The sequence below is a fragment of the Hippoglossus stenolepis genome, chromosome 2 (genome assembly GCF_022539355.2).
Source record: "Hippoglossus stenolepis isolate QCI-W04-F060 chromosome 2, HSTE1.2, whole genome shotgun sequence".
Taxonomy (NCBI): domain Eukaryota; kingdom Metazoa; phylum Chordata; class Actinopteri; order Pleuronectiformes; family Pleuronectidae; genus Hippoglossus; species Hippoglossus stenolepis.
In genome coordinates, this window is record NC_061484.1 from 5363706 (window position 1) to 5389254 (window position 25549).

The window sequence follows — 25549 nt, forward strand, 5'->3', positions numbered from 1 at the left end:
TTATGTTGATCTTGACTCATAAACATGCAGACGTTACTTTGTATATTATAATAATTGCTCAGGTGCTTGTGGTTCATTGGTTCTTGCTTTTTCTAACCTATTTTTTCGTTTGTACACATTCAACATAATTGCTGATGTCTGTTAGCATCACATATCTAACCATGTAACATGAATATGATCATATGAATACAGCATGGAGAGTTTGAACATAAACAGTAGTTTTTTAAACTTGCTTAAACGAAGAGAGAGGAGAGGTAACTGGTGTGTGATCTGATAGGTGGCACATTAAAAGGAAAACTTGTTTAAATCCTCAGTTGACAAGTATTGTATTAAAAGATGATTCCGGTAGGTTTTAGCTAAATTGGGTGAAATTTTATTTTGTATATAAAGTCGTGTAAAGCAGTAGATGGGAGACTTGGAACCCGTTCAGACATTTTAATGCCAGGTGTGAACAAATGTACGTAGAGCTGTTCACTTGTGATCAGCTCTCTGAAAAGGACTTTTCACACCTATAATAAGTAGCTCCCTGTTTCCTCACACATGGCTGACCAAAGTTGATCAGAGGATGAGCAGTTGGCAGACAGAGGTGGGATTATTTGGTGCTTGTGTGTCCGTGAACAGCGGCTCTGTTATTGTGTCGTATCAAAGGTTAATCTAGAGGTAGAAGATCTAACACTGATTAATCCTCCCTCATTGAAGTGCATACTTTCTTTCTCTTCCTGTGCGCAGACAGGATTCACTGACAGTGACTTCACCTGACAGTAGAATCATAGAAAAGTAGAAAATGTGGTGGACTATGGCCCTCTCCTGTGCTGCTGTACTGATCTGATTTAGTTTGTATTTGCTATCAGAAATGTTGCAGTGAAGTGAAATGAGTGCCCCCTGCTGTGGAGGGGAATGCGTCCTGTTATTGTGTGAGAGGGCGCGTCTGTCACCAGGAAAAACAGGCCAGCACAAAAGACCAAGGCTGGATGTCTTGAGTTTCCTCCTTCTATGGTCCTTTTTCTTCACGTCCGTTCTGTATCAGTGAATGAAGAAATAAATGGTTTCAATTTTCCATCTATCCACTGCTGTTAGATCTTTTAAGTGGGACCCAATCACAGAGAGAGTGAAGAAATTGGTCCCGAGCTGTAACTTGAACCGAACTCTTTGTAAAGCAGGAGTTTTTAACAGGAGTTTCATTCAAACAGATCTTGGGGGGAGTGTTCAAGCATTGTGTGCAGGAATTCCTTTTGTAGTGACTTGTTTATTTCCCCAGCCGCTAATCCCTATTTTGTTTTACATTCTTCTTTCTCATCCTCTCAACTTTCCGCTGGTCTGAAGAAATGTGAGTTCGGAGCGAAGTGAGGCGAGGAGGAAGCTGAGGGAATGCACAGGATTGGTCGATTCGCTTATGTACATCGTCCAATCCCAGATCGATTGTAAAGATGTTGACAATAAGGTTTGTGGATTTATTTAACATTAGACAATTGAAGCATTTTCCCCCTAGTTATCAATTAAGTTGTTTTTTTTAAGCAATAGAGACTAATAAGTTCAGGTATTTTTTAAAGAATAATTGAATTAAGATCCAGTGTATATGTTCCACTGCCAGTAGGTGATTTGGTGTAGTATTAAACTTTGCAGGATTAGTTTCTATTAAGATTAAACAATATTAATTCTTCATTCTTTTTCTCTATCATCTCTTTTTTTCCACCAGTTGATAGAGAACAGCATGTGTCTGCTGAGGAACTTGTCCTATCAGGTTCACCGTGAAATCCCTGGCTGTGAGCGCTACCAGGAGGCCGCGCCCATCAACCAGGGCCCTGCCCCCTCCAGCCAGAAGGGCGGCTGCTTCAGCTCCCGCAAGGGCAAAGGTAAGAGAGAGAGAAATGTGCTGTATTTGTTTAGTCAGTTGGAGAAAGAATCAGGATTACTGTGATGTCACTGTTGTCAACTCTGTCTTACTCATCTAATACAGACACACACACACACACACACACACACACACACACACACACACACACACACACACACACACACACACACACACACACACACACACACACACACACACACACACACACACACACACTTGCACAAACACACTTGCACAAACAAAACCATTTGCTTGCACAGGAATGTGAACAATTTCCCCGACTGAGAGGAAGCTCATGCTCTCGCACACTGTGTTTCACTGAGAGTATTGATTACTTTTTCCTCAACTACACAACCCCTCTCTGCTGCTTTGTGGTTATTCCAGTATTAATTATAAAATGATTTTACAGTGACAAAGACCATCCCTTAACATTGATATTAATAATAATTCAGATACTGTGTCCTCCCTTCTGGCTTTCTTTGTTTTTGATATGTTTCTTGTTTTATTTAGATAAAATGAGGCAGTGTGAAATTTGTGTTTGTTTTCATTATCCATCCATCTTTATTGATTAACAAATTATTGTTGCAGTTTATGAAATGTCAACAGTTGGAAAATATTTTTTATCACAATTTTCTAGGGACCAATGTTTTGCATTTTGTCCTGGGAAATGACTGAAAGGATTTATTGATAATCTAAATATTTATTTATTCTGATGATCAACTAATCACAGCTTTAATATCCTATAAAAAAGATAATTATTAAGTAACAAGAACACTGAGTTGATGGTGGATTTTTTTTAACAGTGATCTCTAAAGAAAATAAGGTCACATTTACTGTTATCGGACTTTTACATGGAGCCAGACTAGATTTTACAATGTTATAAATGAGACAGAATATATAACTACTGTGTGAGAGAGAAGATTCCATCTAAAGAACCTGTTATGCCTCAAACTGAGTGTCCAGAGTGTTAACGATGTGTAATATGAAATTACCTGAACAGGTTTTTGCTTTGCTTTGACACCTTCACACTTGGCATGTCACATAATTGACTGTGTGTGGTGGTAGCAGTGCCTTTGTGATGTAATCAGGTGTTGACTGGGTGCCTCAGTTATGGCTGCTTTGCCCTTATCTTAATGCTCTCTCTTCCTCCTGTTTTGCCATCCTGTCCCTCTTCATCCCTTCCTTTTTTCTGTCTTCTCTCCTCTCCATGTTTCTCTCGTGTTTTTGCGCTGGGCTACAGATGAGTGGTTTTCCAAAGGTAAGCTCCTTACCTCTGTATGACGGCACTGTGCTTCTGCTGCCTGCTTTTGTTGTAGTAATAGCAGTAGTAGAGTAGCTGTAGCTGAGCTAACAGGTTGGTACTAACATGCACCCTTCTTTCTCACTGTGAGAGAATTATATTGAAATATTCAGATAATTACCTTCATCACTCGTTGGTCGGTTTCTATTTTACTCTGACAATATACATCTAACCACAAAGATAGTTATTTTAAGGCTACAACCACACTACTAAGTTTTTATTTGAAAATACATCAACCCTGCTATGGAAATGCCTGACGTCCACTAGAGCGTAGATTGAGGTCTGGACGGACAAAAATGGAGATGTTCAGAAAAAACGACAAAGAAACTCACAACTGCTTGCTGATTGGGTCTTTTCGGTCACATTTGCCAGGCTCCTATCACAAGACCCCCTTTCGATAGAAAACAATTGGCATCAGCCTCGGCTACCACTGTAGAACGCAACATTGATAATCACTTACAGCTGTTGTGCAGTTAAATGCTGCATTTAAATTTAGACAGGGATTAAGACTGATTTCAAATGAATACGTAGTAGTATGGATGTAGACTGACAGTAAATACAGTTCTCCAAAATAATAATGATAAATCTATCATATCTTTTTTATTTTATGTGCTTGTAAGACTGTAATGTTGCTGCTTGCTTCCAGGTAGGAAAGATGAGGATGCAGCTTCAGATGTGATAGACATTCCAAAGAGGACCACGCCTGCTAAAGGTAAAGACTGGATCCGTTAACACGTTCACTGTATATATTGTACCAGGGAAAATAAATAAGCAGGTGCTAATAACCCTCATGTTCCTTCTGTCTCTCTTCTATACTTGTCTTCCCTTCTGTTTCTTCTGCTTATTTTTCACCAATCACTCCTTATGTCTTTACTCTCCACACTTCCCCTCCTTCTCCACCTGTTCTCCACGCACTCTCCCTCGTTTCCTGTAGGCTACGAGCTGTTGTACCAGCCAGAGGTGGTCCGCATCTATACCTCTCTGCTAAAGGAGTCTAAGAACCCCACTGTGCTGGAAGCATCGGCTGGAGCTGTTCAGAACCTGTGTGCCGGCCGCTGGACTGTAAGAACAACTATCTGCCTTTTTTCTTCTTTTTTTTTTTCAGAGCACCATCGCTCCCTGTGCTGAGTAACTATTGTCCCAGATTGAGGGAATTAGAGCAAACATGAATGACAATGCACGACTCTGGCTGCGTTCTCCAGGAACAAACAGAGCTTAGACAATATCATGTAATTTTTGGAAATGGAGTAAGGCATTAATACGCAGCATTTACCCATGACGTTGCTTCTACTTTTGACTTTGAACATCCAAATGTTTTTGGAGAGGAAAAAATAAATAATAAAAATCTTTTGAATATTGTAAAAGCAGGTAAGTTAAGTCATAAATACTCTTTTAGTGGTTAAATCTGCTGCACGCAATTAGTGGGAGACACAATAATCCAGGAAAAGGAGTTTGAAATATTACTTAATACTTGCCGACCTCCAGTATTAATACTGTGTAATCATTCAGGTTTCTTTTGATATGATCATCTACAAAATGCTGTAAATGTGCTGTTTAATTTTAAAGCTATTATTGCAAATTTAGTCAAAGATGGTGCTTTGTGCACCTCTTTCCATAGTTATATTTCTGTTTGCAGAGGGAAGAAATAATCAGATCCCACTGATGGGAGACCACTTGAGTGCAAATGTGTGTTTTACCTACAAGGGGTGGTGAAGTGGTGAAGCCATTGGAATAGAGGCAGAGAGGCACCCTCAGGTTCAGCACATGTCATCAAGCAGATGATACAGACACACAATGAAAACATCTGAATAGTGCACTTCATGTTCAGGAGAGTAATATCGGCATGCGTGATACCAGAGGCTGTGTTCACCTAGGGCAGGTCATCAGTCAGTCACACACTTATAAAGTAGCCCCTTAATTAAACAAAAATATATGTTTGTCTATGTTTAGTATGGGCGATACATCCGTGCCTTGCTGCGCCAGGAGAAGGGTCTACCCATGATGACTGAGCTGCTGGCACACGGGAACGACCGCGTGGTCCGAGCCATGTCTGGAGCCCTCCGCAACATGGCTATTGATGCACGTAATAGAGATCTACTAGGTGAGTGCTTTCTGTGTGTCTCAGTTGCATTACGTAAGAGCTCACACTTAAACATGGAATACCAGTAAGATTCATGGAAACCAGAATAATACTGAAATGTTTTAACCTCTCGTGTGTTGTTAGGAAAACATGCAGTGCCTCACCTTGTTGCCAACCTGCCCGGTGGGGGTCAGAGTCAGCCGGTGCGAGCGCTGTCAGAAGAGACGGTGGTGTCGGTATTGAGCACGCTTCATGAGGTGCTGGGCTCCAGTCTGGAAGCAGCCAAGATCCTCAGGGCCTCACAGGGCATCGAGAGACTGGTGCTCATTAACAAGGACGGGTAAGACGCTTCTCTGTTTCACAGTTTTGAATTTCTTCCTCTCCTTATAATATGTTTTTTTTTAATTCCGTCTCTTTGCCGTTCTGTCCAACAGTAATCGTTCAGAGCGGGAGGTGCGTGGCGCCGGCCTGGTGCTGCAGACAGTGTGGGGATACAAGGAGCTGCGGCGCACTTTGGAGAAGGACGGCTGGAAGAAGACCGACTTCATGGTCAACCTGAACCCTCCCAGCAACAACAGCAGAGCCAATGGAGGATATGAGGACAGTACACTGCCACTCATAGACAAAGGTGAGGGAGTGAATGGCTCGTTGTTGATGTAGTGAAAGCAAAGTGTCCTCTTCCCATAGATCTTCTGTAAAGTTTAAGCTTCGTTTGTAAAGCAGCGTTAAGTATTTCTTATTTTTCTGTTCATTTGAATCAAAGCTTTATTAAGACTAATACCTGCAATATATACTAAGCTGACTATTGCTACTCCTTTAAAATGAATAACTGACTGTGATTTTGATATATTTTAAATTAAGTATTTGATCTCAGTTATCTGAATAATGATGAATTGATGATGATGTTTGGTATTTCCGTCCAAACTAAGATTTGTCTGATTTACTAGCAGCTTGTTCCTATATAGGCTCTTTGCAGATTTCAAAGAATTAACTATGAATTTTTTCTTAACCTGCTTAGCATGCAAGACATTTAAGGACCACAGTGGGATATTTTAGATAATCTCAACTAGAGTTGTCCATCACCACACTTTGTTTAAATGTCTGTTATATGTGTCAAAGATCTTTATGCTTTTTGACACAGACTTAGAAGTTTCCTAACTTTAACTATATATTTGCAAATAGTAGCTGGCTTGAATTCAACACTCGCACACCTACACACTTCTGTCTTTAGCAGGAGATGCTCTGGCTATCTGAGGGAACAGAAACATTTAACTTTGCAGAGAAACAGGGATAGTGATGCTCAGTGTGTTTGTGTCTTTGATACACAGGCGGCAAAGGGGATCGGGATATGATTCCAATGAATGACTTGGGACCAGGTGAGTGTGAAAACAGAGAACACACACACTAACACACATACCTGGGTTAGGGATTTGGGGATCGAGATTGAAATCAAGTGTAAATCTGATTCATACCGTAGAGTATGGCATGTAGTTGAATATATAGTTATACTTTTATTCAACTAAATACAGTTGTTACACCAGAATGTAGAAGCTCTGCTGCAGGCACGCAGACACACACTGTGTGAACAATAGACATGCAGGAGACGGAACAGATTAGTAATGCAGCCGCCATGAGCTACATGTACATCCAGTGTTGCCCGCAAAAAAACACCCACTGACATCTGGCTTTTGTCTACAATGTGAATTTTATCGGCTCCGGCTCCGATCGGCTGTGTTGGAAACATGGCACCGTGAACGTTTGTGTACTCACTGTTTTTAACATCTTGGGAACAATGTGCGAGAGCCAATTGTTTTTTTTAATTGTGTCATGCAAAATGCGACACTGGCCGGACATACCAACACAAATATTGACCTCTGGGTTAACATATTTTTCTCCTTGAAGATGCCTACTCCACACTGGACCAGAGAGGGAGAAGAAACACTCTAGATAATACACTCGAACCTGCTGACAAAGATGCAGTACAGGTAACCACTGGCCACATGTGCACACACACAACACCCCCCCCCTACATACATTACCCTGCATGACTGCACCTTAAAGCAAATTTACCTAACATCCTTTAATTTGAACATAAGCTCTATTACATACGACCTACACTTCACCTGCAACACATGATTGTGAGAATTGAAAGTACAGATGAGAGCAGACTTTTTTTTCACAGCAGAACGGTTTCTCACAGGATGTAACTCTGTTGCACACATTTTCCAGTGAATTCAGGAAACCTTAGTGTAGTCTGTAGAGAAAAAGCTGTCAGGAGGGAAAAAATGTGGAAGTCGTAGGGAAAAGATTAATTATCTGGCACGTACACATCTCTTGAACTCCTAGATTTCTTGATGATATTCATCAATTTAACCTCAAATTAATATCGCAGTATTTGTCACTTTTGGAACGTGACTGTACCTGTATCACAGTATTACTTTATTATTTTCAAATTTTGGGAGGAAAAGCATGTCCATCTTTCCATCTCTTACTAGTCTTGTCGTATATGGTGTGGCAGCGGTCAACGATGCCTGGAGTGACACCAGTGAGGTTTTGGAACATGCTCCACTGGGGTTGGTTATCCGCGTGCTGGTGTAGGTGCGGATGCACGTTGCCACCTCATTTACGGACATGACGTTTTTAAGTGGCAGTACAGGTTGCCGGTGTTTCCACCTTTCGCTATCGCAAAACAGCGACAACATTTACATAACAGAGTGTGGATACCTGACCTTATTCATTTATTACAGTGATTAAGGTATCGCACAATTTATGTTGTGTCACTTTGGTGATGACTATGACACCGCTAATACAGTATCTCCACCTTAAAGGGATAGTTTACCAAAAAAGGAAAATTCACTCATTATCTACTCACCACTATGCCGAAGGTGAAGTGTTGAGTCCACAAAACCCTTTTGGAGTTTCAGGGGTAAACTTTGTTGCAGCAAAATCCAATACAATTGAAGTAAATGGTGACCACTCCTTCAGACGTAATAAAACAACAGAAAAAACATAACATGCCTCCATACTGCTCCTGTGGTGTCATCCAAGTGAATTTTCATTTTTCGGTGAACTATCCCTTTAAGCTGAAAACAGAACAGTGTGAATGAACATGCTCACACACAAACACAGAACTCACATACACAATTCATGTCTCATTAAAGCACTGTGGTTGATGTGACTTGCACATATATCTCACTGGTGTTCTTTTTTTCCCCTGAAACACGTCAAAAAATAACAAACCTCTCTAACCCCTTTTTCTCTTCTCATTCGATGCCTTATTTCCCTCCACTTTTTCTCTCCATCTAACTTCTCCTCTGTTTCTTTTCCTCTTATTATTCACGTCGTTCACACTTAACCCTCTTCCTTTACTCACCCCCTCATCGCTGTGTGCCTTGTTTCTGTCTCTCTCCTCTTTTTGTCTGAATCTATCACACACTCCTCCTTTCTCTCTCTCTTTCTCTCTCTCAGGGAGGGATGTATGGGGAGAGGCAGGCCTCTTTGCCTCTAATGGATTCTTACGATGGTTAGGCTACACCCACTGTCACACTGCATGTCAGCGCATGGTATGTGTGTCCCCCCGGCTGCTGCTCTCAGCTCACTGTATGGCCTGATATCTTGTGTTGTGTAGTACAACTGTGACTCTGTGTTTGACAATGTTTTCACTGAGCTTCCATAATACTGTATTTGAATGTGTTGTTTTTGCTCCCCCTGCTGGTGAAAAGTGTCAGTGAACTTTATTTAAGTTCTCCTCAGATGTGTTTTTTTTCTCACTGCACAGTTTGTGTAATTTTTGTCTGAAGTGTTGTAACGTTGTTGCCTGCAGCCAAGGTTATGTACCGTACTTTTCCTGTGAATCTTAATTTTCAAACATGTGATTCTTCCCACTCGAGTGCCTCACGTTAGCCACTGCGCATGATCAGTGCCCTCACTGGTGGCCTCTTCTTCTCTTGCAGAAAAACTGATTGTGTGCATCACAAGACGACAGCCTCCTCCCACCTACTGCCCTTGCTGAACTGACGATGGGGGATCACCACGCTGCCGATGGGATTAACACTCAACTCTCCTGTCCCTCCTCACTCTTTTTGCAGCCTCTCTCTCTCTCTCTCTCTCTCTCTCTCTCTCTCTCTCTCTCTCTCTCTCTCTCTCTCTCTCTCTCTCTCTCTCTCTCTCTTTGTTACATTCCTCCCCTGCGACTGACACACTAATGAAACCACATGGAAAACTGAGGGGGAGCTACACTCCCTGTGGACTAGCGGATGTGACACTATGACCACTTTAAGCTCTGCGTGACCCTAAACTCCAAAAAAAAGAAAAGATGCTTACCACTCGATCAGATACTGTGGCAAAAACACTACATCACTTCACAACAACACTACGACTTGGACAACACTAACGCTCATCGGGCCTCATCTGAGGACTTTTGTATCTCTTGGAGGTCGGAGCTTAGACTTATTAAACGCATTAAAATGAACCGGGATCGGAACAGGACACTTTTTGGTGAAACATAAAAGGCTATTACACTCTGTTTTGATCAAACTGAGGGAATGTTTCTTTTTTTCTGATTGTTAAATATGACAAAAAAAACTTCCTACCACTGAGAACCAATGTTTATCAAGTAATCAGATATGTGTAAACCTTCTGCTTCTGTGTTGGTAGTGGTTGCTAATCTTTTTGCTTTGCTCTGTACCACAGTAATGTACATGTGCCAAATGACACTGCTACTGCTGCGACTGCCAATATTGAATGCAAGAACATCACACACACACTCTTTTTAACAGCAGCTACATTGAAATGTCAGCTGTTTTGTTTTGTACGCAGTGTTCGTCAGTGACCGACCATCCCCTAGGTGCATGCGAATGCTGCATAGTTCTGTATTTGATTGTGATCTGTAGATATAAAGGGGACAGAAATGGAGCGGAGGAATAGACATTACGTCTGTACTATGTTTCTATCTTTCTGTAACATGTAAGCCTCTTTGTAATTCTCTGGGCGATATCACGGGATTCATTGGGTCCATCTCATTGTCCATAATCTTTATGAATGTGTACATACAAGATGGTCTCGAACAGTGGGCTAACTGGAGTGCCTCGCTCATTCAGGATAGGTCTGATGGGTGTGCTCAACATGACATTGGTAACCAATCAAAGAGTCTTTTTCTCAGCAGGTTCCTAATTGGAATAATACTGTATATGGAACTCAGCAGTTTTCTATTCTGCAAGATGATGGAAGATGTGAACTTGTATGTATGTAAGAGTTGATTCTTTTTTTTTTTTTAACGAGGTATAAAACTCTTGAGTTCTGTATCATTGACTGCTTCACAAACCCACAGCCTGCCTGGCTTTACGACTTCAGACCAGTACATGGGAGATGACACAGCACTGTCTGCTTTTGTTCCAGTGCTCGTTCTGTAGACAAATGCCTATTCCTAGTGCAGAGTGAGATGTAGATACTTACGGAGTGGTAGATTTAAAGAAGCACTGGGGAGGCTAATGTGTGTCTCTCCCCCTTATGTTTTATTTGAACATTTTCTGAGTTGTCCATGCCAACTGAAACACTACAGAGGAAGCCTCAGTTTCTCAAAGTAACACGTTGCCTTTGAGAGCGGACCGACTAAAAGACGAGAGGAGCGTGAGGGTTTGTGGTAGAAAATCTGTGTAAGGAGGCATAGACCAGAATTTGCTATTAGATAAAGTGGAGAAAAAAATAAAAGCACATTAAAACTATATATACAAGAGAATATTTGTTAATTTTAATGATTTTATATACTTTTTTTGGATATTCTGATTTGGGTTTAATTGTTTTGGGTGCTCTGGGTGAACGCATATGCAATCAGTTTTTATGTTTAGATTGAAAACTTTGAGTTAATGTCTTAAATGCAGAATACGTTAGCTAAACAAAATCCTCCAACAGAGTCATCACATACTGGAACACTAATGGATAAAAACAAAATCTGATTCTGGACTACACCTTAATCTCTTTGCCTTGGCTCTTAAAAGTTGCACATTCTCATTTATGAATGAATTATGTAACTAGCAATACTGTTTTTAATAAAAAAGAAAATGATTTCTCGGAGCCCCTTGTTTTTTTTTTTGTTGATCACACCACTTCGTGATGGGTGACCCGTCCAGAAGGTGGCGCTGTCAGTCATCGCCTCAGTATCTCAGGTGAGGAGGAGACGTGTTCAGCATCCAGAGCCTCTGACTTTATTTCACAGGTTTAGCTCAATGTCGCTTGAATTGAAGTGTAAAACACAAATCTACTGCGACAGGGAAATACTGGTAAGTGCCCTTTTCCAGCTACGAAGCTTTAGCCCCAATGTGTGAATTTTACTATAAAGTTAGCTAACTTGCTAATTAAATAGTTGAAGTTGCACTGTTTTAAAGTTCAAATAACGTTTATAAAACCTAATGGGCTACATTTTTTAAAGAATCATTTGTGAATATAGTGGTCATTGCATATTTAATTACGCTGTTGAACAACCCCCCTCCCCCCTTCTCTGCTAATAAGTTAGCTAGCTACCAGCCGCATAGTGTTTAATTATGCTACTAGCTGTATTTTACCGTCTAACTCATTGTGGAGATGATTCGTCAAGTTGAAGCATGTGGCTAAAGCAGGCGCCAGAGGTATATATATGAGTTTGACTGTAAAAGTAAAGATGTTTAAAAATCAAGTTCGTCAATGCTAACGTAGCGCGAGCGCAGCTCTACTGCACCACGTGCGGCCGAGCCATCACCTGCTATCATAATAAAGTGAACCGAGCCGTGCCGAGCCATACTCAGCTGTAGTGACATTACAAAGTCTCAGAGTGTATATTTGCACACAGTTACCTCCTTGTTCATTATAATCAAGATGTTGGTACAAGTTTATTCATGAGGATTCTTGAGACGAACCATCTCCTTAAAGGTCTAGCCCTAATAGACAAACAAAAAAACTACATGAACTTAATAGAAAAGACAAAATATAATAAACAATCAACTTTTCAACAAAGACTTCACTCCAACATCATAATGATAAGTGACGTCCTGAACTTAACCACTAGAGGGCCATTTAGAGCCCCTGAACAAATGCTTGGCCAGCAAATGTATAATAAGTAATAGACATGAATGCAGATAGAAGAAGTGTCTGGAAAAGGCTGATGAAAAGACAGCACAGAGTCGCTCATCATGGCTGCACAAGAACAGGCGCTGAGCACAAGACTCCTCCAAAGGTGGTTGAGAAAGAGCGAGCTAAGATCTTGCGGGACTTCCAGATCCAGACAGATAAATGGTGATGGTTGACAAACCGCAGAAGACGGCAGCTATGATAGATGTAGCGATCTCACGGGACAGCGACATCAAGAAGAATAAACACGAGAAGCTTGAAAAATACCAAGGGCTGAAGGAGAAGCTAGAGAATTTTTTTTAAAGTGAAGGCAACAGTGGTGCCAGTGGTAATTGGAGCACTCAGGGCTGTTAACCCCAAACTGAGAGAGGGACTGCAGCCGATTCCAGGAACAGCATCTGAGATCTCTGTCTAGAAGAGGGAAGTCCTAGGAACTGCTAACTTACTGCAAAGAACCCTCAGGCTCCCTCTGGTAGAGGACGTGAGCTTGAAGGAAGAAATTCAAGACCACCAGCATAGGGCTAGTGTGGATTTTTGAATGTAGACACGTTGTATACAGGTATAGCTTCACCTGAACATATGCAAATATAGGTAACGTACCACTAGTACCACGAGTGAGTGTTCTGGATCTTTGTGTATTCGTCCATAACAGTTTTTAACCCCAATCCTTCATTCTTGTCCTCCACCTTTTTCTGTCCTCCCAGTTCCTATGTGGACATGCGGAGGTACTGGTGGCCCGGCTTTGAGATGCAGCTTGTGGGAGAGCTGCAGAGACAGCAAAACAACTCCCAGTTCTGTGATACCCTGATACAAACGGAGGGTGAGCCGTACAGCTTATAAAAACACAATGCTGATGGAGCACACGGTTTAAATTCAAGTGAAACCAAATATATAAACTTATTTTTTAATCACCTCTTTTTTTTGTGAAGGTATTTCAGTGCCCGCCCACAGTTGCGTTCTTGCAGCACTCAGCCCTTACCTGTCTTGGAAGCTGTCGTCCTGCCCATCTCCTCCATCCGGCCAGAAGTATCAGCTCCAGCTCCAGGCTGTGAAGGCCCAGACCCTGCTGAAGCTGGTTGGTCTGCTATACTCTGGCGAGCTGGAGGTAAAAGGGAGCGTGGAGCAGAATGACGTGCTGGCGTTAGCCCGCCAGTTTGGGATCACAGATCTCAAAGAGGGGGGAATATGGAGGGCAGAACCCCAGGAGAGGAGGCGGAAGAATCCCGAGAGTGAAAGACAGAATGGCTTTCAAGCAGAAAAGAGAAGGAAGGATGAAAGCAGGACAATGAAAGATGCACAAATTCAAGCTGAGATGGCTGAAAGGAAGGATACAGATGCTCCAGCTGAAAAGAGAAGTTGTACATCTACAGGAACACAGACTGTTAAAGCTGCTGAAAGGTCATTGGTCAGGTCTATTGATTGCTCCACACAAGCTACACCTCCAACCCCAGAGCCTGGAGCTCAAAGTTTGGATTTTCCTGTCATGTTGCAACCCCAAAGCATCACACATGTTAAACAATTTTCCTCCATGTCTTGCCCAGTCATTCCCAGCATGCACAGTGGTGCACCAAGTGATGGAAACTCTCCATTAAGCAATTCCTGTAGAATTGTGACCGATAGCACGTCAACTCCAGCTTTGTCCAGCGACATGTTGACCTTCCGGCTCTCTCTTGATGATGACTCAAACTCCCAAAGGCATCAGGAAGACCCCACCGTCCAGCAGTTGTCTGAGTTTGAGGACAGCGTACAGGTTTTGGCAGAGGATGGGACAAACCCTGAGAATGGAAAAAGAGACGGTGAGACGACTGACAGCAGACGAGATACAGAGCAGCCAAGCCAATTTAACAGAGATGAGACACCAGAGGAAGAAAGAGAAAAGTCTTCAGACAAGAGGCACGTCTGTGTCGGGATGAAGAGCCTGGCCAAGATGAAACAGATGCAGGAGATGACAGAGACCACTCCGATTTCTGTCAAGGTTAGTTGTGTACATAAACTCTGACACTACTGTATATTATCACCACTGACACATGCACCGTCCTCCTAAATCTCCTGACAGTCAAGAGGGGCTTTATGTGAGAACGCATCCTCCACACGATTCCCTGCAAGCGAGTGGATATATTGATGATGTTTCGACAAACACAAAAATGAAAAAACAAAAAAGGATACAAAAATCTCAGAATTATAAAGCAGAGCCGTACATGGAGAAGACATAGACTAAGATGTCAAGAGAGCTTTAAGTGATAAGGGCAGACACCAGTGTTGATTTGCTGCAAACACATTTTTAAAATTTAAAGTTTTTAAATTAAAGTTTACTCACATCTCTATTTTCCCTTCCACGCTTCAGTTCATGAAAAAAGAAACGCAAGGAAAGGAAAATGTATTTTCATGACAAAGTTGTCACGACTTGAATGTGATGTGTTTGTGATGTCTTCTGAGCGCCTTTAACTCTGCGTTCTCATCGTTGCGGCGTTTTCTTCCCTGCGTGCAGGTGAAGCTGAAGAGGAGGACCACAGGAGAAGTGTGGGAGGTGGTGAGTGGGCAAGACACACATGACACCCTGTCAAGTTTCACCTCACTGAAACAGGTGGATAAGTATGACCATGAATCTATATATGATTTGACAAGATGATATGGTGTGTTTAAAATAACATGAATTTATTATAACGTCCAGTATGAGATGGACAATGCGTCTTTTTGGCGCAGGGCAGTGTTTTGACAGAATAACAAGTGAAGCTTATAGAAGACAGCCACCCACACATTCATCATGCATTGTGTATATAAGATGTAGGTGTTTTATCATAAACAACTATATACATTTAACCTTGAAACTAATATGTTACTACAGCTACAAAGCTGGGTCATATTAACTCCCCTGCATAACATCAATAAAAGCTTTAATAGCTAAAAACATGCCCTCATGTTATGTAAACCACAGTTTATTACCATATATTGAAGTTGAAAAAATAGAATAGTGAAAAATATTTTTCTAAATCAATTTTCAACACAAACATTTAACAATTGCTTTGTTACGTCTGCCAAAGAAAATTGACACCCCCCTCCATGTGTTTGTTAGCAAGATTAGGCAAATAATACTGGACTGATTACCATGAAACTAGGTGGAAGGAAAGAACTCATCACATATTCAGCGGATCTGGGCTACAGGTCAAATTAGACAAAAATAAAAGCCGACAATTAAATTTTGTTCACGTTTCGAGATGAAATGTTTTTCAACACTTTCATTGATTTCTCACAGTATTATTCATGGCTCTTTGTGAAAATAATCAGGCATGTTTAGAGGATATTTATGAATGTGTGCAATTTGGTGCAGATCCCAATAAAAACCTGGTCAAGTGAATTTAAATACATAGTTTCATAAGGGGACTGTTGGGCCTTGGTTGAGGTGCATGCTCTTCTGAGTGACAATCTAGTTTCCAAGGGTTTTGTTAGCCAATGCAAAAATGAATATAGTAAGCAAAACGGACCTAAGTATGTTTCAAAGAATATCCCAAAAGAAGCACAGTCTGAACTGTACATGTGGGGTTAGCAGAAAACAGTTATAAATGGTATTGTTTTTGTGAATGACCCCATTTTATATTGGAATCTTATTTTCACCCTGAACCTAACAGAAGATCTGCTTCTTTCTCACATCTTCTTCACTCGTCTATAGGACAAAACGCCAAACACAGAGGTTTTAAACGTCCCACCTCCTCCCTCCACTGTCCAGCCAAGCTCAGTGCAGAATCCAGACTCCCTCTTTCTTCAGCCGGCCACCACCAACTCCCCCAAATCACCACCTCACCCCAATACTTCCTCTGACTCCCAAGTGCCATCTAGCAACTGCTTCACCCCAAACCAAAACGATGGCATCGAGGCCTCCCCACTCCTCCAGGGTCAGGGCTCTGTAGAGGAGTCCGATGAGCAGATAGAAAAGCTGCTAGAGGACATCATGATGGGCCTCAACATCCTGCCCAACCTGGAGAGGGACTGCAGGGGGTCTCATCACGGTCAGCAGAGCCAAGGCGGAGGATCGTCTGTCTGCAATATCCCTGTTACACATAAAGAAGCAGGCCACAGTCATATGCACGCTGGTGTCAGCACAGCAGGGTGTGTGTTTTACCAGGATTTGGGGACACCAAATTGCTCAACAGAAACAGGTATGTAGATGCTTTAGTTTACTTTAGATAAGTTTTGTTAGTTAACAGAAAATCACAAAAACCCAAATAATATTTACTAACATTTGAGACAAAAAAAGCACAAAACTGAGAATCGGAATGAATAAGAATTGATTTTCACATTACTTTAGTTCTTGTTTGATTTCCTGTCGATTGATTGTTTCAGCTTATTTTAAGCACAGAGCAGTCCTGTCAAAATAACTCAGAATCTTGTATTGCCTGGTACACTCACTTCTTATTCGATTACATCAACAGACAATCTAAGGCTACATCCATAATAAATATTAAACCTGTCCACACAAGCTGTTTTAGCTCAGTCTCAGTATTAATCTCTGTTCATACTGAAAATGCATGTTGCATGATCATTAATGTTCACTGTGTATGTGCGTGCCAGTGTGAACAGGTAGCGGACAGGTAGCGTCTCCATTTTTGCCGGTCCATACCACACAGCCCCGGAGTTTTCAATCTAAAGCGGCACCAGCGGCGTTTCCAAAATGTTCTATTTTAGGCGGTTGAAAACTCTAGGGTACTGTGGTCGGCAAATGTAAACGTAGCAACAGTGATGCGTTGTAATACTAAAATGTAGTGGTATGGATGTAGCCTCTATCCAAATCCACCACCCTAACATTGAACCACTGCAGCTTTGGTAATTCATGATGGACTGATGTCAGTCTTCCCACCTGTTGTACAGGTATCCCCTGTTGTTTCACAGCTCAGAACCTGCCCAGCTGCTCCGCACTTTCATCTGTTCTACCAGACCCTGCCCTGATCCAACAGCAGCAGGAGTTCTCTTCACAGTATCACTCATCTGTCAGATCCATGTGGCAACGAGATGGAATGAACCATCAGAGAACGCCACTGTCCAAAACTCAAGAAAGTGTATGTCCTGCAGCACCTACAGCAAGATCACTCATACCCTCAGCTTTCTTCTCCACTGTGCAGAAAATAAATTACCCCGCATTCCAGGAACCGTCTTCACGACCAAATCTGCACAACTTTGACATCTTCCCTCTGACAAATGGAAATGATCCACAGTCCATTCATACTCTGCCCTTACCTTGCATGGCTGATTTCCGACTTCCTCGATGTCTCTCTCCCTTAGAGCCGTGTACTTCATCAACAAAATATCAGTTTGTCCTCAACAACTCAATGAATATTGGCAATAAATTTCAGCAGCAGCCATCTCTACAAAGGCGACCCTGGCTCGCAGGTAACCCTGGATCACTGCAGTTCCCTCTGAGTACAATTACTCACAGAAAAAATGAAAGTGCGTCTTTACCACAGGATATAAATGGCCGCTGTTGGTCAAAGCTAAGACAAGAACATGTGGAGTTGAATCAGCCGAATGGAGGAACCTGGACAGGATCTTGTACTGCGAAAGAAGTGGCCGAGAGAAAAACGGCATCTGCTGATCAACCAAATCCTCTGGAGCTTAAATCTAAACCCAGGAAGATGAAAGAACTTGACACTACAGGTGTTAAAGTCGCACGTAAAAGAAAGAAGACAAAGTCCACCAGTCATCAGCAAGATGCTGCTGGTTCTATATTGACATACAAAGACGTGAAAATCAGTGATGCAACAAAGAGCAAAATCAACTTGAGCATTTGTCAAGTCAGTTTGTCAAGCAACAATGTGCTGGCGAAGGAAAGAGAAAAGGCTGCAGGCGCTTTGAACAGTCCATCCAAATTTGTTGGGAAACCAAATCAGTCGTTGTTCGTCACAGAAAGTCTAAGAAAGAACCGCAGGCGGTCTGGGTTGGACGCTGACCGAACTCCCATCAAAACCAGGGGTTTTGTAAAAATAATCCAAGAATCACTGAGTGAGACAAGCCCAGAAAATGTTGTAGCTGCACAATCTGTGGCCCAGAGAGTGGTGAACAAACAAGAAGTCGTACGGCGAAAACGTGGAAGACCTTCAAAGAAAAAACCTCCAGATCTTACTGCTCCAAACAACAACCCTGCTGTGGAAAAAAAGGACAGCCACGATGAAGGAAGTCATCAGCAGACAGTCAGTTTGCCGAAGGACGATTTGGAAAAGGGGGACAAAACAAAGCAAAGGTGCAAAAAAAGGAGGCGGAATAGAAGTACAGAAGCAGGGGAGGTTCCACTGAAGAAGTCCATTGAGATAGATTGCCAACCTGAAGCAGACATTACTGACATAAACCCAGACGTAAGAATACCTGGGGTCAACAAACGGCCACGAATGGTTATTCTGAAGGAGTTTAAGAAGCTTATTAATAGTAAAAACTTAAAGATGAGGAAGTCAAAAGAAAACCAAACAAATAAACCTGAAAGAGCGGCAGAGAGTGAAGGGGTGGCTACCTTAGACAGCACATGTAAAGAATCGACTGAGGTGTTCGTGAAGGACGTTGACATTGTTCAGCCTCAAGACAGGAGAAGGAGTGAAGAATCTCAGGCCGTGGTCACAATCAATAAAAATCACAATCAAGTCTTCAACGAATCAACAGATGAGAAAAGTAAATCACAGCGAGAAGAAAGCGGCAGCTCTACGAGTAAGGAGACCAGTGTGATCTGTGGTGAAAAGCTACCGGCCTTTTCCTTTGATGCTTTGGAAGAAGTGTCCAAGTTATCAGCAGACAGGGAGCAGCCGCTGAAGAACCCTGATGAAGGTTAGACCTTTTGTTCTGCCCTTTTTTTGTTGTGTTCAGTGAAATTAAGAAATGTCATATCAAACACTTAGGAACTTAGTAACTGAACTCCAGCTAATGAACCATTAAAACATTTTTATTTGATTTATTGGTTTGGCTGAAAAACGTTGGTGTCATCTGGTGGTAATATGAAGAATTACACTTATTTAGCATAAAATGTGATTAGAACAATGTTATTTTAATGAAAAACAAGATGGAGACATAACTCCCTTTATTCAGGTATTAGTGGAACCCTGTTTAAAGGCTTAGTTCAGCCAGATCACAAACATATTCTACAGTTTAGCTTTAGTGGTATCAGTCCGAGTCCGAGGAAGTTCCTGATGTAAAAGTATTACAACAATCCAAACATACTCCAATACACTACACTTATTACATAGCTTAAGTATAACCAGCACAATGTCTAAGGTAGTGGTTGTGTAGTACAATGCACTCATGCAGGACTCGCACGTATGTGTTAATTATTCAACTGAAACACTTTTCCTTGACTTTTAATTGGGTGATGTCATGTGTTGCCTAACTGCATTATGGTTCCGTTAGGCTGTGTTGCTTGCAGAAGTTGAGCAGAGCTTAACTTTTCAGGTGGCAACAGAGGCACCAGCCAATCGAAGGATTCAATGTGAAAAAGGAGCCAGAGGCAGCTGGTGAACTTGGTGTGTGTTCATCTGAGTGTGGATTTTATTTCCTGTGCACTTATCCTAAACATTGTATTGACAGCTAGCATGACACAGCTGTGTTGTGTGTTGAAAGCATATAACAGTATTTGTTGTTGTTGTTATGATGATCACACTGGCACCAAGCGTCTGGCACGCCCACTCTCAAGAGGTAACGCATTGCATACGTGTGAGTTCAGCATCTGTGAATATTTTTATTTCAGCTCTAACACTAATGTATCCCTATTCAAGTTAGATGTGTGGTCCCAACATAGAGGTCGGCGCTGTCTGGAAAACAACGAACAACTAAATTCTCTTACATAAATTTGCCATAATCTCTTTTCAGTTAAAAAACAATATTTTAAGCAACTGAGAAGTTTGGAGAGGAAATATGTTTTTGGTGGAACTGTGAACAAGTCACAGACATGACAAGTAACCATGAGACCCAACTACACAGCTTTTTTTTTTACATCAATCAGTGGCCATGTTTTGCATGTCGGACAAAAAGATGAAGCTTCACAAAATTAATCACTTAAAAAAGGCTCACTAACTTCGGAAAGTGACCGAATAATCTATCTTCATCTTTTTTTGTTTTGGCTGGAACAACCTATGATACAGGAGCGTCAAATACAACACAGCAGACTGCCGTCCAGGATGACGGCAGTGACCTGCCTCAGAAAGACAAACCCTCAGATGACTACTTGCTGCCCCAGACACTTGAGAAAACTGGTCCAGGTCTGTTCGATGCTGGTGGGATCAACAGGACCCCAGGCTGTGAGGAGGAAGAGGAGGAGGTGGATGTCCTGCTGTACTCTCCAGTCAAACTGCAGACCAGAGAGGATGGACTACACAACATGGAGATAATACCAGATGAAGAGGAGGAGGAGGAAGACGTGAATGAGATTGATGTGACTGGAGATGAGGAAGAGTAAAGTTCAGATACAGTTTTATGTTCTCTATGTTCTGATTGTATTAAGTTCACACAGTTGTGAAGTGTGTAAATAATAGATTTTCCAAGCATTTTTGTTGCTTTGTATCTGGAATGTATAATAAGCTTTGTACATGTAAGAATCAAAGGTTTATTGCATTCATTTCGTTCAGCAGACTACGTTGAAAGAGTTGTTTAGTTTTGATTAACAACATGTTGAAGCGTTTATACAAGTCTGAGAAAAGTTCTTAATGTTGTTTACATGTTTGTTAATGTAATAATTTTACATTTTGAGTGAAATATGAAAGGTCAGACTGTTAAAGATCAAAGGCACCTCAGTGTCGTCACATCTGTGTAAGTAACATAAACCTTATTCTGAGTCTGTATTTGTGTGAAAAACACGATTATGGCCATAATAAAAACGGTCTGTCTTTTCATGCAAGTGTTTTTTCCTCTGGCAAAACCACGGTTGTGTTCTCACTCCACCAGAGGGAGCGCTTCCTCTTCGCCCCCGTCTGAATCCAACTTTATTGACAGCGGAAGTCGTGGAGGAAACAGTACACACGTGTTTACGTTGCTGAAGGTTACAGAAGCAGCAGCAGCAGCCGGTAGAAGTCTGATCGACTGTCCGCTGTGCAGGCTCGGCAGGACGGACTGAGTGTGTGGCTGAAGGCGGCAGTGAGCAGCGGTGAAGCGCGGACATGGATCCCATGAAGGCCCAGCAGCTGGCGGCGGAGCTAGAGGTGGAGATGATGGCAGACATGTACAACCGGTAAGAGCTAAGATAAGCTAACTGCTCAGCTAGCTCTCTTATTAATGCTGCTACCACTAACCGTCTGATGGCCTTCATCGTAGTCTTCATCAAAGGTCCTGCAGAGGTCATCTAACTACAGATGTCACTATTAAGTCCCTCTTTGATCGAGGTCGGCTTTGATTCATTTTAATACCAGGAGCTGCATGTGACTTGCACCGTGTCACTGATCAGTGTAAAAAGTGCACAGATGTGGACAGCTGATGTGATCCTGCACAAGAATAAGAAGGTGCCTTAAACCAAATGAGAAATCCGGATATGATTTTGATTTGTAAAGCACTCAATCTTGCCCGATATAACAAATGGGAGAATTGACAAGGATGAATTAATGTTGAATATGTTTTGGCCTATATTTCTAACATTGTGCAGGAATGTGTTTAAAGTTGGCTACACACAGTAATGGCCCACTCAGCGTGTATATTCCAAATATATTAGGTCGGGTGATATGGGCCAAAATAATGGATTTTGCTCCAGAGTGAAGGTTGTAATTTTAAACTCGTCTTTATATGCAGAGAAGGACAAACACTTAATAAACAGCGAAACAGGACTGAGGTATATCAATATGTGTTTTTATCTATAATCACTCTGCTTGCCCAATGCATGTATTATATTAATATATTTTGGACTTAAGTTACATTGTTAATAATGAAATAAGTATCTGTGAATCAGTAAAGCTTGAAACAAAAAATGTTTGAAACGTACAGTTCGTCAGTCTCCTGCGGACATCCTTTAACTCGGCCTTCGACAACACACTGATGACTGATCCATCATGTACACTCTCAGTTTTGAGGTGGAAGGAGGGCTCTCTCAGGAACATCATTAGCTGAGTCCAACTGCGGTGTTTCAGTATTTTACAATCACTCACATTCAGATCTGTCAATAGTAATCTCATTTACACGTCGTTTCATGGACGGTTTGACTGTACAAGGGATCCCACTAATTCATCACTGCCCTCACAAAGGAAAGCAAGCTTTTGAATGGGATGACTCTGCAAATCACTGAGCAGACATTATAATCAGATGGTGATGGAATGATTTAACCAACTGGATTTTTTTTTAACAAGGGGAATTCAGCTTGATGCTTTTTGTTGCCATCTCACATTTTTCCATTCTTGATGGACCTGACTGGTGAAGTATGACCCGCTGTACTAGTGTAAAAGGTACAGAGGTTTAATTATGATATGGGCCGCCATCACGGAGTGTAAAGCAGATGAACAATTGTTTTAGAGCTTGTTATTTGAAGTTGAGTTAGCGACAGGATTGTGGATGGAGTGGAGATGAAGCTTCGGTCCGGTTGTTTAAAGGTGGAAACGAAAACTGAACCAAGATAATCTGAGGGGAACTCATTTAATGCTGTATGTAGACAGCTGTGGATGTGAAAGCAGGACTGCTCTGTATCCAGCTGTGGGCAGATCGTAAGCTGGCCATCGTAAGCTGACTGTTTTTGATCATATCAGTCAAGAGCAGTATTTCCATCCTCCTGTTTTTATATGCATTATCAGTTAGCCGTACGTGAAGCATGTGACTGACATGTCTACTAAAGAGAACATGGAGGAGAAGCATCAGATCTTTCAGACTTCATGACACAAATGTCCCATTTCTATCTTGTTTTGTTATTTTCTGTATTTTAATTACTCCATCTTGTCGTGCCGCCTTCTTCTGCGTTTATTTCTTGATAACTGACTGATACATTTTTGCCATAATATCCACAACGTGAGAGAAAGGAGTTTGAAATGGCATTATCTTTTACGGATCTTTGTCAAAAGTCTAATATTTACAACACATGCATCAAATGAAGAACTTAAATTTGTGTCAATAAACAAATGACAGTATGATTATTGGTGGGTCATCAAGTTAAGATGCTCAGGCACAATGGAATACCCTGGTAAAAGAGTTTTCACATTAAATCATATTGATCTTTACAAACAACAGTTGAAGAACATGACTGACACCTGGCTTCCTTTTCTCACAGAATGACCAACGCCTGCCACAGGAAGTGTGTACCGCCACACTACAAGGAGGCGGAGCTGACAAAGGGGGAGTCGGTGTGCCTGGACCGCTGCGTGGCCAAATACCTGGACCTCCATGAGAAGCTGGGTCGCAAGCTGACAGACCTCTCTGTGCAGGACGAGGAACTGATGAGGAAAGCAGCTGTCGGCGGCGAATAGAGACACTGATGAAGGAAATGACATGTGGCAGGGGGGCGGGTGTTACCGGGTTACGGGATGGGTTTAGCATGTCTGGTTTCTATGCAATGAGAGACTGGTGTTTTAATGTAAAGGGTGGATAAACTTAAAAAAACAAAACCGTTAAATTAATGTTGAGACAAACTGCAGATGGGGTTAGAGGACGCACTCAGTGGAACTACTGCATACCTTGAAACTGCTCAGAGCGTCCACCGGCGTCTTTGGACCAGTCCGATTCGTTTGGTCCTCAAGCAGTCAACTGCAAACTGAATGGAGAGAAGAAAGACCTGGGACATTTAACGTTTATTTAAGTCCCACTTTGTGCTTGTTTTCAGCTGCTTTGCTGTTGCTGCTGAACCTTTGTGATACCAACCATGTGGTACTCGCAGCCGGTTTAAACAAGCACTATTGATCTGAAATCAACCTTCGATCCTAAGTCGCTCTTTGAACAGTTTTTCTTTGTGAAAGGGCTGAAAGTAAACACGGGCCTCTTCTCAAGGTTGCACCACATCTTGATATTCAGGTGGAGTTGTCTGTTATGCAGACTAAGTAGTATTACTCCTGTTCAAAACCTTGAAATACAGCAAATCAAATACAGATACATGGATCAGGGTGTGCACTGAATTAATTATGTGAAAGTATGGTGTGAGCCAACACAAGTTTTTACACACTAGAGCCTGACTGATAATGATTTGGGGACTAATGCTGATATTGGGATGTGAAAACATTTCAAATAGATCGGCCCATATATATAAAAAAATTGGCAATGATTCCTTATATATTATCAAACTCTTATTAGAAAGAAATTGAGTCGTCATATTTTACAGTTCAAACATAAACTTCATTATAATTGATTATGAATAAAAATCAAATACAAGTAAATAAATACAACTTTTCTGAATTGTTTATTCTGTAAAATAAAACGTTTTCAAAGAAACTGACTAAGTTTACATGGACATAAATTCTGATATCAGTCTGATTAAGACAATGGTCTGAACAAGTCACTGTCATGTAATGGACTTTTTGAAGCTGAAATGGGGCGTCCTTGGAATAAACAATCAAATTAAGACGTGGAGTATTCTGACCTTAGTCCCTTTATGTATAGGTCTTAACCCCATAACATCCTATTACAGTTTTCACAGCATTTTGTGACAGCTACCAGCTGCTTTACGACACATGCCCTGGGTGGAAACCAGTCGGAGAAACAAAAAAGAGTTGTAGCTTTTGGGAAATTCCAAAGAAGACAACCCAAACGGTACATGGTAGCATCATACATTAAACTATTATGTGTTGGGGTTTTGAAACTGGGGGAATAACGTCAGACGCTGTGAGTCATGTCGGGCTCTGCTCTGTGACTTGGCAATGAGAATATGATTGAAATGTTCTATTAGCAGCTCATGGTCGTGTTTTTCTGAATAAGGTCAATAATCTGAACATAGATGTCCATGTAAACAAAGTCAGTGATACTCACTGTGAAAGGTTCATATCAACTGATATAGTCAGTCCATATATCTGTCGGGCTTTACAACGACACTCTGCATAGTTTACTTACAGACCCAGACTCGTAGCCTGGTCATTGTGGTTACATGGACTTTAGTGGAAGACAGACTGCACTTTGATCATTCGTCATGTCTGTTGTGCTGTATGTCAGTGGACCATGTTTTACACTGTGATGTTTTTTTTTTCCTGTTGTTTTTCACTGTCATTAGTTACTCTGATTAAACAAAGTCCAACTTGATGTGAACTTGAAGCTGCAGTCATTCGGGGTGTGCTCAGGACTAAAGCCTGGTCCTGTACCT

The 25549-nt window shown here is 41.6% G+C and overlaps 3 protein-coding genes across 14 annotated transcripts in view; all 3 read left to right on the forward strand.

The window, feature by feature from the left end:
• The window catches only part of ctnnd1 (catenin (cadherin-associated protein), delta 1), a 30675-nt gene extending 19368 nt beyond the window's left edge, over window positions 1–11307 (forward strand). For 5 of the 10 annotated variants that reach the window (XM_035183320.2, XM_035183383.2, XM_035183328.2 and 2 more), the window contains 12 exons: window positions 1324–1441; window positions 1697–1853; window positions 3096–3113; window positions 3802–3867; window positions 4090–4217; window positions 5106–5256; window positions 5380–5575; window positions 5670–5863; window positions 6564–6611; window positions 7138–7220; window positions 8704–8758; window positions 9189–11307. In XM_035183320.2, the coding sequence (XP_035039211.1) occupies window positions 1324–1441; window positions 1697–1853; window positions 3096–3113; window positions 3802–3867; window positions 4090–4217; window positions 5106–5256; window positions 5380–5575; window positions 5670–5863; window positions 6564–6611; window positions 7138–7220; window positions 8704–8758; window positions 9189–9247 (1273 nt within the window). In that variant the 3' untranslated portion in view covers window positions 9248–11307. Of the gene's footprint in view, window positions 1–1323; window positions 1442–1696; window positions 1854–3095; window positions 3114–3801; window positions 3868–4089; window positions 4218–5105; window positions 5257–5379; window positions 5576–5669; window positions 5864–6563; window positions 6612–7137; window positions 7221–8703; window positions 8799–9188 lie in introns of all 10 variants that reach the window. The other 5 variants (XM_047344155.1, XM_035183353.2, XM_047344153.1 and 2 more) reach the window with 3 other exon arrangements.
• A 74-nt stretch (window positions 11308–11381) lies between these two features.
• Window positions 11382–21191, forward strand: LOC118124983. 3 transcript variants are annotated; one of them, XM_035183272.1, is made up of 7 exons: window positions 11382–11513; window positions 13041–13156; window positions 13266–14311; window positions 14825–14920; window positions 16004–16490; window positions 17200–19137; window positions 20445–21191. In XM_035183272.1, the coding sequence occupies exons 2-7, from the start codon at window positions 13054–13056 to the stop codon at window positions 20756–20758; spliced, it is 3984 nt and encodes a 1327-aa protein (XP_035039163.1). In that variant the 5' UTR covers window positions 11382–11513; window positions 13041–13053; the 3' UTR covers window positions 20759–21191. The 3 variants fall into 3 exon arrangements, with proteins under 3 accessions (XP_035039163.1, XP_035039173.1, XP_035039180.1); XM_035183282.1 differs by having other exon boundaries at window positions 14825–14866; XM_035183289.1 differs by lacking the exon at window positions 20445–21191 and adding an exon at window positions 19756–20426.
• Window positions 21192–21300: 109 nt separating this feature from the next.
• Window positions 21301–25488, forward strand: timm10 (translocase of inner mitochondrial membrane 10 homolog (yeast)). Its single transcript, XM_035183448.2, has 2 exons — window positions 21301–21526; window positions 23537–25488. The coding sequence occupies exons 1-2, from the start codon at window positions 21456–21458 to the stop codon at window positions 23730–23732; spliced, it is 267 nt and encodes an 88-aa protein (XP_035039339.1). The 5' UTR covers window positions 21301–21455; the 3' UTR covers window positions 23733–25488.
• Window positions 25489–25549: the final 61 nt, after the last annotated feature.

What these genes read in the sequence shown, in the direction of transcription:
- LOC118124983 (XM_035183272.1), top strand. Translation starts at nt 13,054, where the DNA reads ATGCGGAGGTACTGGTGGCCCGGCTTTGAGATGCAGCTTGTGGGAGAG. An exon ending in GTTTCACCTCACTGAAACAG is followed by an intron (nt 14,921 to 16,003) that starts GTGGATAAGTAT and finishes ACTCGTCTATAG; the next exon opens with GACAAAACGCCAAACACAGA. An exon ending in AAATTGCTCAACAGAAACAG is followed by an intron (nt 16,491 to 17,199) that starts GTATGTAGATGC and finishes CCTGTTGTACAG; the next exon opens with GTATCCCCTGTTGTTTCACA.
- timm10 (XM_035183448.2), top strand. Translation starts at nt 21,456, where the DNA reads ATGGATCCCATGAAGGCCCAGCAGCTGGCGGCGGAGCTAGAGGTGGAG. An exon ending in ATGGCAGACATGTACAACCG is followed by an intron (nt 21,527 to 23,536) that starts GTAAGAGCTAAG and finishes CTTTTCTCACAG; the next exon opens with AATGACCAACGCCTGCCACA.